The 16,668-nt window shown below is 42.0% G+C and overlaps 1 protein-coding gene across 1 annotated transcript in view; it reads left to right on the forward strand.

The window, feature by feature from the left end:
• SLC17A8 (solute carrier family 17 (vesicular glutamate transporter), member 8) overlaps nt 1-16,668 on the forward strand; it is a 64,639-nt gene that overhangs the window by 23,450 nt on the left and 24,521 nt on the right. The window contains exons 2-4 of the mRNA XM_011936918.1: nt 1,481-1,733; nt 11,629-11,747; nt 14,001-14,136. Coding sequence (XP_011792308.1) covers nt 1,481-1,733; nt 11,629-11,747; nt 14,001-14,136 — 508 coding nt within the window. The remainder of the gene's footprint in view (nt 1-1,480; nt 1,734-11,628; nt 11,748-14,000; nt 14,137-16,668) is intronic.

Below are 16,668 nucleotides of genomic sequence, written 5' to 3' on the forward strand. Positions count from 1 at the left end.
CCTGGCCAACATGATGAAACCCCGTATCTACTAAAATAAAAAAATTAGCTGCACGTGGTGATGCGTGGCTGTAATCCCAGCTACTCGGGAAGGTGAGGCAGGAGAATTGCTTGAGCCAGGGAGTCGGAGATTGCAGTGAGCCGAGAATCACGTCATTACACTCCAGCCTGGTGACAGACTGAGACTCTGTCTCAAAAAAACAACAAAAAAAAAGAACCTGCCAAGGTTGTCTTTCATATGAACAGGTGGGCAAATGACTTGTGTTTCATCCAAACTATTGGGTTAACCATTATATTAGCTATTTGTCACTGAATTTAATATTTATGAAAACTTGCAAGTTTTGATTATCTTTAAAAACACTTGGACCTTAAGTGGGCCATGACAGCATCCTCAGAAAGATGACAATAAGTAAGAGGATACAACTTCCTTTATAATTGACAGATAGGGTTCAGTTTGCCCAATTGGTGTTTTTAAAAGAAGACATAAGTTCACTATAATGAATGTGCCATAATTGGAATCTATAGAGGTCAGTGAAAAATTCTACCATTTGAATAAAAGGTGCTAGAGGACCACCTCCTTAGAGGAACCATCTAAGGAGAAAAGAATATACAACCAAATGGGTGTACATTGTGATAGATAATGTCCCTCTCCACCTCCACTTAATATTTTATTAAGACTTAGAAAAATTAGGCCAGGCACAGTGGCTCACACCTATAATTCCAGCACTTCGGGAGGCCGAGGCAGGCGTATCATCTGAGGTCAGGAGTTTGAGACCAGCCTGACCAACATGGAGAAACCTCGTCTCTACTTACAATACAAAAATTAGCCTGGCGTGGTGGTGCAGACCTGTAATCCCAGCTACTTGGGAGGCTGATGTGAGAGAATTGCTTGAACCCGGGGAGGCAGAGATTGTGGTGAGCCGAGATCATGCCATTGCACTCCAGCCCGGGCAACAAAAGCAAAACTCTGTCTCAAAAAAAAAAAAAAAAAAAAAAAAAAAAAAAAAAGAAGGACTTAGAAAGATTAAGGTCAACTGTAACAGCTGGGTCGAGCAATGTGAACAAAGTCTGTCAATGCTCTTTCAGCAGGAAACTCAGTATAGCATATTGTTTTAGACACAGGCTCTGAACTTGGGCTTCTATCCTACCTCAAGTGACTTAGTTTCCTCACCTATAAAATGGCATGATGACACTATCTACCTCATGGGGTTGTTATAAGATTTAAACGATTGATTGAATGCTTATAAAAGTCCCACACAATACCCAGAACATCAGTAGTTTTAGCCACTATAACTTACTTTAGTAATAATAATATTTAATAATAAACCTTACTTTAATAATTATAATATACCCATAGTATTCTACTATGGGTCTTCCTTTTTGTTTTTCATCTGCTGATACCTTTTTTCTTTTTGCTTAGTATCCTTTCTTTTTCCTTTAATCCTGGCTTTTATTTTCTGCCTATCCTTCTTCCCATGTAGAAAAATCGATGGGGGCACTGAGGAAGAAGAAAACATTGAGCTGAATGAAGAAGGCAGGCCAGTGCAGACGTCCAGGCCAAGCCCCCCACTCTGCGACTGCCGCTGCTGTGGCCTCCCCAAGCGTTACATCATTGCTATCATGAGTGGGCTGGGATTCTGCATTTCTTTTGGGATCCGGTGCAATCTTGGAGTTGCCATTGTGGAAATGGTCAACAACAGCACCGTATATGTCGACGGAAAACCGGAAATTCAGGTTGGTATCAATCCATGGTGGAAGCCTTTTCTTTTTGAGACAGGGTCTCACTCGGTCTCCCAGGCTACAGTACGTGGCACAATCTTGGCTCACTGCAGTCCCGACCTGCCAGGTTGAAATGACCCTCCCATCTCAGCATCCTCCCATTTCAGCATCTCAAATGAGTAGCTCCTCCTATCTCAGCATCTCAGCATCTCAGATCAGTAGCTAAGACTACAATCGTGAGGAAACTTTTTTTGACTGCAGCTGTGTCAATACTTTGCTCCTTGAGAGAAAGCCCGGCAATTCCTTCAGTGATATGACAAAAATGGAGAGTGGCTACTTGTGCTGAGCACTGTGCAAAGTGATGGGGATAGAAAGGTGAACGACCTAGACTGGGCCTTGTCCTCATGGAGACTAGTAAGTGATGACAGTTTGGGGGGTTGGGGGGTAGGTACCATGTTGGAGGTACACAGGATGCTCAGGCTCATAGGAGAGGGCCCAGCCCAGACTTTGCTATTGTGAACAAATTCCCAAAGTGATGGCTGGACCAGGCAAAGAAGGTGTGGTGGGGTGGGAAGAAGAATGTTTGAAGAAAAAGGTATTGTGAAGGACTGTAAGAAAGAGACAGAGACAGACACACACACAGAGAGAGAGAGGGAGAGAGAGAGAATGCACATATACTATGTAGGTATATTTTAGGAACTGAAACAGGAACTCATCATCTTTTCTGTGTCACAGACTCCTGGTGACGACTGATGAATATTTGGCAAAGTAATGTTTTAAGTTCTTAAAATAAAACACGAAGGATGACAAAAGCAGCCAATTATATTAAAATATAAATACCAAAACATTTAAAAATCACATTTGTGACATAGAAACATATGGGCTTCTTTAGTAGTACATCAGTGGCTAAATCTAGCATTGGGTCTAACATTTACTGTGATTTTAAGTTGGAATGTAAGCTACTGTTGGAAATAGTAGCCATGACTGTAATACGATTTGAACATATTTGCGATTTACATGTGGGACAGAGTCATAGGTACTCGTCATATGACTGTGGCTTGTTGCCTACATTCATAATGGCAGATAATGCTAAATTTTGGTTAAGAGTGAAAATAAAGGTGCATGTTTTCTTCCCATCCAAGTTCTCAGATCCGTAGGATTCCATCCACAGACTCCAGGTTGAGAACTCCCAGTGATTGGGTAGAGCACCTTGAGGTGGAGGCAGCGAAGTATATAGGGGGCTAATCATCCGCAGCCTGGTGGGCATGTAGCAAGGGGCTGCAAACACGGAGTGATCATATCTGTACTCCATACTGGTCACTGCCCCATCGCAGGGGGCCAGATTGAGTTGAGATAGGAATGGAGGCCACAGGGCCAATTCAGAGGCCATCATAGTTACAAGCAAGGATACTATGAAGTGACTTTTTTTTTTTTTTTTTTTGAGACGGAGTCTCGCTCTGTCGCCCAGGCTGGAGTGCAGTGGCCGGATCTCAGCTCACTGCAAGCCCCGCCTCCCGGGTTTACGCCATTCCCCTGCCTCAGCCTCCCGAGTAGCTGGGACCACAGGCGCCCGCCACCTCGCCCGGCTAGTTTTTTGTATGTTTTAGTAGAGACGGGGTTTTACCGTGTTAGCCAGGATGGTCTCGATCTCCTGACCTCGTGATCCGCCCGTCTCGGCCTCCCAAAGTGCTGGGATTACAGGCTTGAGCCACCGCGCCCGGCCATGGATACTTTGAAGTGACTTAAATAGTATTGTTTTAGGAATCACTGGAAACATAAAATCTGGTTTGCTGCTTAAATGATAGACCTAGAGAAGTACTGAAGTTATGGGGGAAAAGAAACAAACAAAAATGTCTGCCCAGTAGACACCCCATAAATGCATGTTTCATCGTATTAAACTCACACACCGCAGTGACTCATGCAGAAATCCGTTCATTTGCAGAGAGGCATTTAACAGTTCTCTGGCCCCTCCCTCTGTTTGAAGAAACATTTAGATCACAGTTTTTTGAACTAGTGTCTGGGAAATCACTGTGCTGCAGGCTGTGCCATGAAGAAGGCAGTGTGAGACCTGGAGCCCATACTGTGCTGTGTCCTATGAGACTTTCCAAGAGGGAGACGTGGTGGGCAGTATTTCCTGGACTGACTTGATCATAGCATGCTCTCTTTCGTGCCACATCCATTAGCATAATCTGGAACAGTCTCCTGCCAGGCACTGGTTTGAGAAAATTTGATTTCAATCTGTCAAAAAGAAGTCTTCAGTTGGTCTGCAAGCTATTTGTTTTTGCTTTTATCAAACAAAGAGATTATTCTGCCAGAGGAAAACAGCACCATGGAGATCCTCCTAACTAGTCTCTATTTGATGCCACAGCCAAATTTGTCCTAAAAGGATATCCTGTCTTTTGTAGGGGTGTGGGGGATAGAGGTAGAAGGGCATATTATGCATTTTTAAAATAAAGAATGATGTATATTAGCGAGGTTTCAGATGTGTATCACATGCATTCTTTCAGCCTTTTGTCAGCAAGGCCAGCTAATTAAAACTTGTCTGCTGAGGCCCAGATCAAAATGAGATGCTGTTTTGCATTTGTTTGTTGCCTGAAAAGATAGACGTCGGTCAATAGAGTCTGCTCTGAGGCATATGGAAAAGACATTTTGATAAACCCGAGCAACAATGCTAATGTGCGGTCTCTAGTTTCTATGACTGTGTCCTCTGGAGTCTTAAGAAACTGATTAAAATCTGAAATCTGGTTTAAATTTTTTTCCTCTGGACTTAGGAGCAGGGATTTAGTATCAGAAACTCTAGCATAACTCTAATTTATAGCAGATTATTTCTCTCTTGTCCGCCTAGAACAAAGCTTAGATACTAACTGAGCATGTTTAACCAAATGACAAATACTTCGCTAATTGTATTAAGAAAAGCTCTGAATGGCTGGTATGTTTGTTTGGTTTTTCTGTTTTAAGGGGAAGAACTAGATATTTGGCACTGAGATATCTTTAAATCTTTATTTCAAAAAAAGGAGAGAAATAAGCAGTATGAATAGGTAGATATTTAAAATATGTGGCATATGTTCTATAAGTGGTATGAAGAGTGATTTTAACTAATGCGTGATCAATCTTTTTCTCAAGTTAAAAGGGCATTACTGGGGCCCGGCACGGTGGGTCACACCTGTAATCCCAGCGATTTGGGAGGCCAAGGTGGGTGGATCACCTGAGGTCAGGAGTTCTAGACTAGCCTGGCCAACATGATGAAACCCTGTATCTACTAAAAGATATGAAAAGAAATTAGCCAGACATGGTGACGCACACCTGTAGTCCCAGCTACTTGGGAGGCTGAGGCAGGAGAATCCTGGGAGCTGGAGGTTGTAGTAAGCCGAGATAAGTGAGACTCCGTCTAAACAAACAAAAAATGATAGCAGGGATTATTGTAGGTCTGTAAGGGGATCTCATGAAAGCCAAGGGCAGAAAGCAGGTCTGTGGTATATGTTTGTGCAGTCTGCACCCAGGACACAGAAGCCAGCCTGAGGTGGGACTGAAACCCAGGCTGTCCTCCACCCTGAGGAGGGAAGGGAGTCTTTATGTAATTTTTTCTGAGGCCGCAGGACAGGCCCTACCAGGACTGCTGAAAGGAGCTTTCCCTCATGGAAACTAGAGAAGCCTTTGCTAAGATCTCCAAATTGCTTGCCCCACAGAGTCTTTCATCTGCTTTTCTTGGAGTCAGCTCCGTTTTCCCCGGTCCTTCATGGACTGCTTTCTTTCCTCTTCCCTGGCTTCTCACTGCCCTCCACAGTGGAAGTGCCTTGAGCCTTTGTCTTGCCAGGAAGCGGATTTACTTGGCCCTGACTCTGTGACTCCATGGGACTTATTTGGATTCAAGAGTGCACTATTGTCTAACTAGAATCTCTGGGGGTTTGGGTTGCTCTCTCTCTCTCTCTCTCTCTCTGTGTGTGTGTGTGTGTGTGTGTGTGAGAGAGAGAGAGAGAGAGAGAGAGGGAGAGAGACAGAGACAGAGTCAGAGACAGACAGAGACAGAGAGATGGGGAGAGGCTGACTGGCTGAGCCTAGCCTATAGCTTGGCTGTCTTGAACTCTTTTTTTTTGAGACAAAATCTTCGTCTGTTGCACAGGCTGTAGTGCAGTGGCACAATCTCGGCTTGCTGCAACCTCCACCTCCCCAGTTAAGGCGGTTCTACTCCTTAGGCTATCACGTAGGTGGGATTAGAGGTGCATGCCACCACGACTGGCTAATTTTTGTATTTTTAAAATAGAGATGAGGTTTCACCATGTTGGCCAGGCTGGTCTTGAACTCCTGACCTCAAGTGATCTGTCCACCCCAGCCTCCCAAAGTGCTAGGATTACAGGCGTGAGCCACCACACCTGACTGGCTTGGCTCTCTCTACTCAGGTGTCCAGTCAGCTGTGTTGGTCAGTGGGGGAGAATCCCATGTTGCTGGGGAAGGTGGAATCCTCTCAGAAGTGTGAGCAGACAGGAACTGACATTTCTAGAAGTTCTTTGCTAACCCTCATTGCCCTTATTGAGAAATGGGAATAAAAGGACTACTCTGATGATCAAATAAGCTTACCTATATTAAATACCTATATTAGTTCCCTGAGGCTGCCATAACATATTACCAAAAATTTGATGGCTTAAAACAATAAAAATTTATTCTCTCAGAGCTGTGGAGACAAGAAGTCTAAATCAAGGTGTTGGCAGCACCTCACACCCTCTGAAGACTTTAGCAGAGAATCCTTCCTTGACTCTTCCAACTTCTAGTGGATGCAGCAGATCCTCGGTCTGGGACAATGTCACTCTCATTTCTGCCTCCATCTTCACGTGGACATCTCTCTGCATGTTTCCTCTTTTGTCTCAAATCTCCATCTGTCTTTCTCCTATATATAAAGACACTTGTCATTGGATTTAGGGCACAGCTGGATAGTCCAGATATCTCATTTTAAGATTCTTGACATTTTCACATCAGCAAAGACCTGTTTTCAGATAAGGTAGCATTTATAGGTCCCAGGGATTTGATGTGGATATCTTTTGGGGGCCATTTTTTTGGCCTTTCACAATATCTGACACAGTGTTTGGTTTACTATAGTGATGGTCCATATACAGGGCCATTATTTTTTTTTAATTTATAATTAAAAAAATTTATTGTGATAAGAATGCTTAACATGAGAGCTACTGTTTTAATAAAGTTTTTAGTGTACAATACATTATGGTTGACTGTAAGTACCATGTTGAATAGAGATCTCTAGAGCTTGTTCATTTTGCTTGACTGAAACTTTTCACCCATTAATTAGTAACTCCTCATTTCTCCCTCCCCCAGCCCCTGGCAACCATCATTCTACTCTTTGAGTCTATGAATTTGACTATTTTGGATATGTCATGTAAGTGGAATCATGCAGTATTTTGTCTTTCTGTGAGTGGCTCATTTCACTGAGCATAATGTCCTCCAGGTTCATGCAAGTTGTTATATCTTGCAGAATCTTCTTCTTTGTAAAAGATGAATAGTATTCCTTTTTTTTTTTCTTTGAGATGGAGTCTCTGTCATCCAGGTTGGAGTGCAGTGGCATAATCTTGGCTCACTGCAACTTCTGCCTCCCAGGTTCAAGTGATTCTCCTGCCTCTGCCTCCTGAGTAGTTGGGATTACAGGCACGCGCCACCACGCCGGGCTAATTTTTATATTTTTAGTAGAGACAGGGATTCACCATATTGGCCAGGCTGGTCTACCTGCCTTGGCCTCCCAAAGTTACAGGCATGAGCCACTGCGCCTGGACATATTTTCTTTATTCATCTGTCAGTGGGCGTTCAGGTTTTTTCCATGTCTTGGCTATTGTGAATAATGCTTTAGTGAACGTGGGGGTACTCATATCTCTTGGAGATCATGATTTCAACTCTTTTGGATAAATACCCAGAAGTGGGATTGCTAAATCATACAGTAGTTCTGTTTTTAAATTTTGAAGGAACCTCTGTACTGTTTTCCATAGTGGCTGCAGTCATTCCCACCAGCAGTGTATAAGGGCTTTATTTTCTCCTCATTCTCACCAACACTTCTTGTCTTGTTTTGTTTTTGATAATGGTCATCCTAACAGGTATAAAGTGACGTCTTATTGTGGTTTTGATTTGCATTTCCCTGATGGTTAGTGACGTTGACCACCTCTTCAGGTGTCTATTGGTCATTTATTGGTCTTCCTTGGGGAAATGTCTATTCAAGTCTTTAGTCCACTATTACGATTTTAATGGGACTCAAATGACAATAAAAGTCAGTTCTTAGCAGCCTAGGGGCTCTTCTTCGTGTATGATTTTTCAGAGATTGACAGAGCACTATTTTTCCAGAGAGAAAGGCATGAGAAAGGGATGTTATGATTGACAGTTAGCAACTGCTTGAAGTGGGAGTTAAAAGGGTCTAGCTCTCCCTCTGTCTTGGATCCTCGGATAATTCTGTGGATCTTGGCAAAGAAGTCTGGTCTCTCCTTAGTCAGAAAATCAAGTCTCTCCAAGCAATAGAAAGAATATCGTGTTTTGGGGTTAGGCAGATGAGAGGTTTTGCGTCCCCTTTTCCTTGCAAATAGTTGTATGACCTTGGACAAGTAAATTAATCTCTCTAAGCCTTAGTTTCCTCATTTGCAATTAACTCTAGGTGTTTTACAGATTAAAGGAGGAAATCTGTAGAAAGTGCCTCAATGAAATCATATTCCACCTCTGCTCAAATTTTCCAATGGTTTTCATCTCTCTTTGTCTAAAAGCCAGAGTTCCTATGATGTCTTAAAGAACCCTTCATCATTGTAACCTCTCTTGCATTAACACCTATTCTCTTCCTCCTCGTTCATTACACTCCAGCTGTACTGACATACTGCTTTTCCTCTAACACACAAGACACACAACCCTACCTCGGGTCCCTTGCACTTGCTGTCTCTCTGCCTGGAAAGCTCACATCTCAGATGACCATATGACTTGCTCCCTTCCTTTCTTTAGGTCTTTACTTAAAATTCATCTTCTCAGTGAAGCCTTTCCTGGCCATTCTGTCTAAAATTTACCCCAGCTCACTGTCATCCAATACTTCCTATTCCCTTCCCTGCTTTATTTTTCATCTTATCGCTGGTTACCATCTAACTCTGCCTGTAATTGTTTATTGCCCGCTATCTTCACTGGCATCTTCAAAAAGGCAGGAGTCACTACGGCTGTTCACTGCTGTACCCCAGTGCGTAGAACTATGTGTGTTACATAATAAACACAAAATACAAATTTGGTGAGCTGATTTGAATGAATGATAATTAGCTAGTTCCTTTTTACCATTGAGCTTCAACTTTGTAATTCGTAAAATGAGAGAGTATAGGCCAAAGTGACTTGGACTGTGAGCTCCTAGAAGGCAAAGACAATGCTGATTTGAGTCTGTATTTACACTGTCCAGCACCTAACGTTGCATTCAGGAGGCACAGGATGAACATTGAACAGATGGGCAGATAAATATGTAACAACTTGTGACAGGAAAATAAGCTGTGATGAAAATTTATAAAACATAGTATGATGATAATTAGGAACCCTCTTACTCCATATTTGCATTTTGATATCAAAAAGCTTTACAAAGCCATTCATTTATTCATTCATTTGGCGAATACACACTTGGACCTTCTATGTTCCCAGGCATTTGATTTAGGTACTGAGACTATAAGCCAAACAGGACATGGCTACTATCTTAGAGTTTCTTGGTGCCCTGTGTGGGAAATTGACATGTGGATGTCCATTCAATGAAGACAAGCCCAGGAAAAAGGGACCAGTTCAATTTTGGGGATTCAGGAAGCTTCCTCCGAGGAAGGACCATTTACAATGAGTCTAAAAAGAATAAGTTACTTTACCTGGGAGAGAACATGAGGAAAGGGATTCCAGCCCTAGAGAATCACATTTTCAATGGCCTAAAAGTTGTGGAAGGTTGTGTTGTTGCCATTGCCATCAGCATTGTAACAGTAATGACTGTTAACGTTTATTGAGTCTACACTGTGTGCCAGTCACTATCCTAATCTGCTACATGCAAAATCTCTAAGCAGAGAGATAACCCACTGGAAATATTCATGTCATTTATCCCCACACATCCTATGGGTAGGTAGAATGGGCTTTATTGTCCTCATTAAGAAATGAGAGACTTAAGACTCTAATTCTCTTTGTGCTATCACTAAACTGGCATCTGAATAATGTAGCAAATAACTTAGTAGCCCCCACAAAACCCCATTTTTGGCTTTCTTCACAAACTATTTTATTTTCTCCTTAGCATTCATTGCTATTTTGTGTTTTCTCTGTGTGTGTGTGTATATATATGTATGTATGTATATATGTATATGTATGCATAATATATATGTGTATATATACATATATACACACACATTTTATATATTATATATACACACACACGTTAGATATATGTATTTTTAGAGACAGGGTCTTGCTCTGTCACTCACACTGGAGTGCAGTGGTGTGTTTATAGCTTACCTTACATATATATGTATGTATATACATATATACACACACACATTATATATATTATATATATACACACACACATTAGATATATGTATTTTTAGAGACAGGGTCTTGCTCTGTCACTCACACTGGAGTGCAATTGTGTGTTTATAGCTTACCTTAACTTTGACCAACTCCTGGGTTCCAGGGATCCTCCTACCTCAGCCTCCTGAGTAGCTAGGACTACAGGCACGCACTACCATACCTGGCTAGATTTGTATTTTTATTTATTTAATTATTTATTTATTTTTTGAGACGGAGTCTCCCTGTCTCACCCAGGCTGGAGTATAGTGGTGTGATCTTGGCTCACTATAACCTCCGCCTCTTGGGTTCAAGCGATTCTTCTGCCTCAGCCTCCCAAGTAGCTGGGATTACAGGCACCTGCCACCACACCCAGCTGATTTTTGTATTTTCAGTAGAGATGAGGTTTCACCATGTTGGCTTGGCTGGTCTTGAACTCCTGACCTCAGGTGATCCACCCGTCTCTATCTCCCAAAGTTCTGGGATTACAAGTGTGAGCCGTTGCACCTGGACTAGCTGGCTAGATTTTTAATTTTTTGTAGAGATGGCGTCTCGCTGCATTGCCCAGGCTGATCTTGAGCTCCTGACCTCAAGTAATCCTCCTGCCTAGGCCTTCTAAAGCATTGGGATTACAGACGTGAGTCACCATGACCATTAATATAAATACATATATGTTTAAATTTGTACATAATCTCTTATCAGAAGGTGAAATCTATGAGGGCAGGGACTTCATTGTTTTTGTTTGTTTGTTTATTTTTGAGATGGAGTCTCGCTCTGTCGCCCAAGCTGTAGTGCAGTGGTGCGATCTCGGCTCACTGCAAGTTCCGTGTTCATGCCATTCATCCTCAGCCTCCTGAGTAGCTGGGACTACAGGCACCCGCCACCATGTGCGGCTAATTTCTTTTTTTTTTTTTTTTTGTATTTTTAGTAGAGATGGGGTTTCACCATGTTAGCCGGATGGTCTCGATCTCCTGACCTTGTGATCCACCTGCCTCAGCCTCCCAAAGTGCTGGGATTACAGGCATGAGCCACTACACCCAGCCGGTTTTGTTTTGTAAGACGGGGTTTCACTCTGTTGCCCAGTCTGGAGTGCATTGGCACTATCTTGGCTCACTGCAGCCTCGACCTCCTGGGCTCAAGCCATCCTCCCACCTCAGCCTCCTAAATAACTGGGACTACAGGCATGCATCACTATGCCTGGCCTAGAACTTTTGCTTGCTGCTATACCCCAAGTATGTAAGATGCCCTCCATAAACATGTGTTGAATAAATGAAAAAAGAAAGACCTCATGAGGTTATTATTGTGTAGGTTCATTGTTGAAAAATGGTTGTCAGCCTTTTTCCAAGAAACACAACTATATCTGATTTCTCATTTCCAGACAGCACAGTTTAACTGGGATCCAGAAACAGTGGGCCTTATCCATGGATCGTTTTTCTGGGGCTATATTATGACACAAATTCCAGGTGGTTTCATTTCAAACAAGTTTGCTGCTAACAGGTAAGATAAATTGATATAACATGATACAAACCAATGAAATGTGGCTTTGTACTTATAAATTCTGCATAGCTAGCTCTCAATTTGGGGGTACAGAATGAAAAATAGGAGCCATCTGGATAGATGCAATTCACAGATACTGATCCCAAATGACCCTGCTCTTAATTTATTTTTATTTTTGAGATGGTGTCTCACTCTGTCACCCAGGCTGGAGTGCAGTGGTGTGATCTTGGCTCACTGCAACCTCTGCCCCGCCCCCTCCCCCACCCTACTCGGCATTCAAACAATTCTGGTCCTTTAGCCTCCTGAACAGTTGGGATTACAAGTGTGCACCACTGCACCCATCTAATTTTTGTATTTTTGGTAGAGATGAGGTTTCACCATGTTGGCCAGGCTGGTCTCAAACTCCTGACCTCAAGTGATCCACCCGCCTTAGCCTCCCAAAGTACTGGGATTACAGGCATGAGCCACCAGCACCCAGTCAAGAGTCTCTTTTTATTTCATTTTTCATCCAATTAAATTTACCTTGCAACTCTTCAAGTGATTATGTGGTAAAAAGAGCAATCAACTCTGAGTCAGGAGAGGTTCCTGCCCCTTATCTGGATCACTGGGTGACCTCTATTGAGTCACTTTCCTTCCCTCACTGGGCCTCAGTTTCTTCATCTGTGAAATGAAACATTGGACTAAATTATATTTCAGTTCTCTTTGACCAGTGACATTCTGTAATCTTATGTTAATATCACCCAGAAAAGGTTTTCTCAGATGAGTGGTGGGGGCTTGCCTCTAGACTGCAAGATGTGTCTCTGATGTCCTTGAGACTCTGTAGTGGGTGTTTGAGCAGTTAAAAGTATCCAAGAACAGAGTGAGCTGTCTCAAGAAGCAGTGAGTTCTCTGCCACTGGAGGTATTCAAGCAGAGGAGGATGGCCACTTGGGGGAGACGTTGTAGAGTGTATCATGTATTAGAAAAGGAGTGAACTAAATCTCTCCATGTCGCTTCCAATTTTATTTCCCATATGACTTTCCATAAATGGATTTCATGAAGTGCATTACATTTTTAAAAAATGTTTTTTTCAAATTCTAAAGCACAACTCATTAGATAGTTGTGAAAACAATATGATGATTTACCAACGAGCATTTTTTAAAAAGAAAGAGAGAAACAGAAGAAAAGATAATCAAATAGAATCAAATAGAATAGAAAATATCTGAATGCATTGCACATAAGGGTAAATATTGGGTTCTGAAACTTGTTTCAGTTACATTTGTATGTATGAGTGTGAACTGGGTTGCAATATAAAATATATTTTGTTTACGGGTTAAGGTAAAAAATTTGGAAGCCACTACCATAAGATCTCAATATGAATAAGCATGTATTTATTTAGGTTCTTGTCTAATTTATGCCTTTTATTTATTGCTACTTACCTATTGTATTCTTTTTAAAAAGTAATAAAATATTGGTTGCTATGGTTTCCTGAGTTATTGCTTACACCTCTGCCTTGAAAAAAAATCACACATAATCTAATTTCCCAGCACATAAAAAAAGTGGAAACATCATTAACATATGTGAGAGGGGAAGAAAATGCTGCTTGCTCTCTTTTCCCAGGGTACACTGGGCTGGTCAGGGAATGGGAGCTAAGACAGGTACACAACCTGTTTCGTGCTTCTGGTCCCAGGACATACAATGCTTCTTGGATAGACAGTGTTTCCTTCTGGTAAACTGAGAGCAGCTCTGGGAAGCAGGAAACAACCTCAACCATACAGTAACAGTCAGAAAAGGTCGGTCAGGGGGAACCAGGCAGGATGGTAGGTCTCTAGTAAGCTTACCTGAACCTGGCCAATCTCCAACTTTTCAGGATGTCATCCAGGCAGGACATCCCTGTACTGCCAAAAATTTGTTCATAGTTGGTCCAGGGGCCAGAGCTTGGGAATCAAAGAAGCCCAAGAATCTAGCTTGGGGCACACTAGACCCTAACACATCTATTTCTCCAAATTACAGATGCCAGCCACCACACCCGGCTAATTTTTTGTGTTTTTAGTAGAGATGGGTTTTTGCCATGTTGGCCAGGCTGGTCTCAAACTCCTGACCTCAGGTGATCCACCCACCTCAGCCTCCCAAAGTGCTGGGATTATAGGCATGATCTTTCCACAGGGATTTCCACAGGGATCTTTCATGAACTGTTAGGTTTGTTTCTGGTGCTTAGCTGAAGTATACATCCATCAGCGGGCCTGCCGAATAACACAGTGCTTTGGTCCCTCAGGGTCTTTGGAGCTGCCATCTTCTTAACATCGACTCTGAACATGTTCATTCCCTCTGCAGCCAGAGTGCATTACGGATGCGTCATGTGTGTCAGAATTCTGCAAGGTCTAGTGGAGGTAGGAGATACTTTCCTTACAGTTTTTGATGTTGCTAGGGACAGCCCAGTCCTTTAGAAAATTCAGCATCTGAAGAATACTCCCTTTACTCAGTTTTTCTATATTTTCTTCCTTTTCCTGCTATTTCCATTCTCTGGTAATGGCTAAAATTTCAAGAATTGTAATTCAAATGCCTTGTGTGATTTTACATTTAGGAACAATAAAGGACCCTTCCATAATGATCTTAGGGATAATCTAACCCGATCCTCTTGATTTTAATGGATAGTGAAACTGAAGCCCAAACCTACAGTTCACATAGCAAAGGTTCATTCCACTAAAGCAATTTAAGTGGATTCATTAATAAATCTGTATATTTTCAAGGGTGTAGTCTGATGCAGAGATTTAATTCAATGAAGGAGGCATCATGATATGGAGCCAGAAGGTAAATATTTTGGACTTTGCAGGCCATACGGTGTCTGTTGCACCTACTCAACACTGCTGCTGTAGTGCAAAAGCAGGCAGAAACAAACTAGAAACAAATGGGCATGGTTATGTTCCAATAAGCATTTTACAAACTGAAATTTGAATTTCATATGGTTGTTGTGTGCCATTAAATATTATTATTCTTTTGATTTTTTTCTCACCATTTAAAAATGTAAAAAACATTCTTAGCTTGTGGACTACACAAAAACAGATGGTGAACCAATTGGCCCATAGTTTGCCAACCCCTGATACACAACAGTGTTTCCCAAACACAGTCATTCACCTCTGACCTTCATCAGTTTGTTATGCCCATGTATAACTTGTACTATTATTTGCCTATTGTTTTCCCCTAGATCGACTCATTTAAAACAAAAAACAAAAGATACCTATTATTCTAAGCAACAACATCTTTGAAATCATGGGTTTGATGTGCTAGTTACATCTTTTCCTTTTTTTTTTTTTTCTGTGAGATAGAGTCCCGCTCTGTCATCCAGGCTGAAGTGCAGTGGCATGATGTCGGCTCACTGCAACATCCGCCTCCCGGATTAAGCGATTCTCCTACCTCAGCCTCTTGAGTAGCTGGGACTACAGGTGCCAGCCACCACACCAGCTAATTTTTTTGTATTTTTAGTAGAGATGGGGTTTCACCATGTTGGCCAGGCTGGTCTTGAACTCCTGACTTCAGATGGTCCACCACCTCTGCCTCCCAAAGTGCTGGGATTACAGGCGTGAACCACCACGCCCAGCCACTAGTTATATCTTTTTCAAAGCATATATATATACACATATATATAGTATAATTATATAAAAATTTAATTATATATAGATTAATTGTAATATATATACTAGCATATATGTGTTATAATTAAGAATGTAAATTGTTATATCATTTCAAATCCAACTCTAGTCCCACTAGAGGGACATATATTGCACTTTGGGATGTACCCGTGTGGTGGAAAGAATGCAATATTAGCATCCATGAAGACTAAAGTTTAGTCACTTAATGGCCCTGAGCCTCATGTTCTGTGTCTTGAAATGAGAGGATGGACCAGCTGACTGTGGAAGGCTCTTCCTACACTGATAGCCTATGATAATATGAAATATAAATATAAAGACCTTTTCCCCCATCTTCTACCATGCTTACATGTGAACTGTATTTGAATTTCAGCATCTGTACTGTGAGTCAAAAATAGCTGAATCATGCTGTTTAGTGTCTGTCTTAGTCCATTTGGGTTTCTACAGAATACCATAAACTAGGTAGGTTATAAACAAAAGAGTTTTCTTTTATTTTTATTTTTTATTTATTTTTTTGAGACAGAGTCTCACTGTGTCACCGAGGTTGGAATGCAGTGGCGCAATCTCAGCTCACTGCAACCTCTACCTCCCAGATTCAAGTGATTCTTCTGCTTCAGCCTCCTGCATAGCTGGGATTACAGGGACATACCACTATACCTGGCTAATTTTTGTATTTTTGGTAGAGACAGGATTTCGCCATGTTGGCCAGGCTGCTCTTGAACTCCTGACCTCAGGTGATCCGCCCACCTCAGCCTCCCAAACTGCTGGGATTACAAACATAAGCCACTGTGCCTGTGCCTGGCCTTTTTTATTTTTATTTTTTTTATTTTTATTTTTTTGACAGTCTCACTCTGTTGCCCAGGCTGAAGTGCAGTGGTGCAATCTCAGCTCGCTGCAACCTCTGCCTCCTGGGTTCAAGCGATTCTTGTGCCTCAGCCTCCCAAGGAGTTGGGATTACAAGCATGCACCATGATGACCAGCTAGTTTTTATATTTTTAGTAGAGATGGGGTTTCATCATGTTGGCTATGCTAGTCTTGAACTCCTGGCCTTAAGTGATCCACCCAGCTCGGCCTCTCAAAGTTCTGGGATTGCAGGCATAAGCCACCACTCCTGGCCTAGAAATGTATTCATTGATGGAATCATGTGTTTGTTTCCCAGACCTGCCATAACAAAGTACCACAGACTGGGTGGCTTAAACAACAGCCTCCCAAGGAGTTGGGATTACAAGCATGCACCATGATGACCAGCTAGTTTTTATATTTTTAGTAGAGATGGGGTTTCATCATGTTGGCTAT

This window comes from Colobus angolensis, unplaced genomic scaffold, assembly GCF_000951035.1.
Source record: "Colobus angolensis palliatus isolate OR3802 unplaced genomic scaffold, Cang.pa_1.0 Scaffold10, whole genome shotgun sequence".
NCBI classification, from domain to species: Eukaryota; Metazoa; Chordata; class Mammalia; order Primates; family Cercopithecidae; genus Colobus; species Colobus angolensis.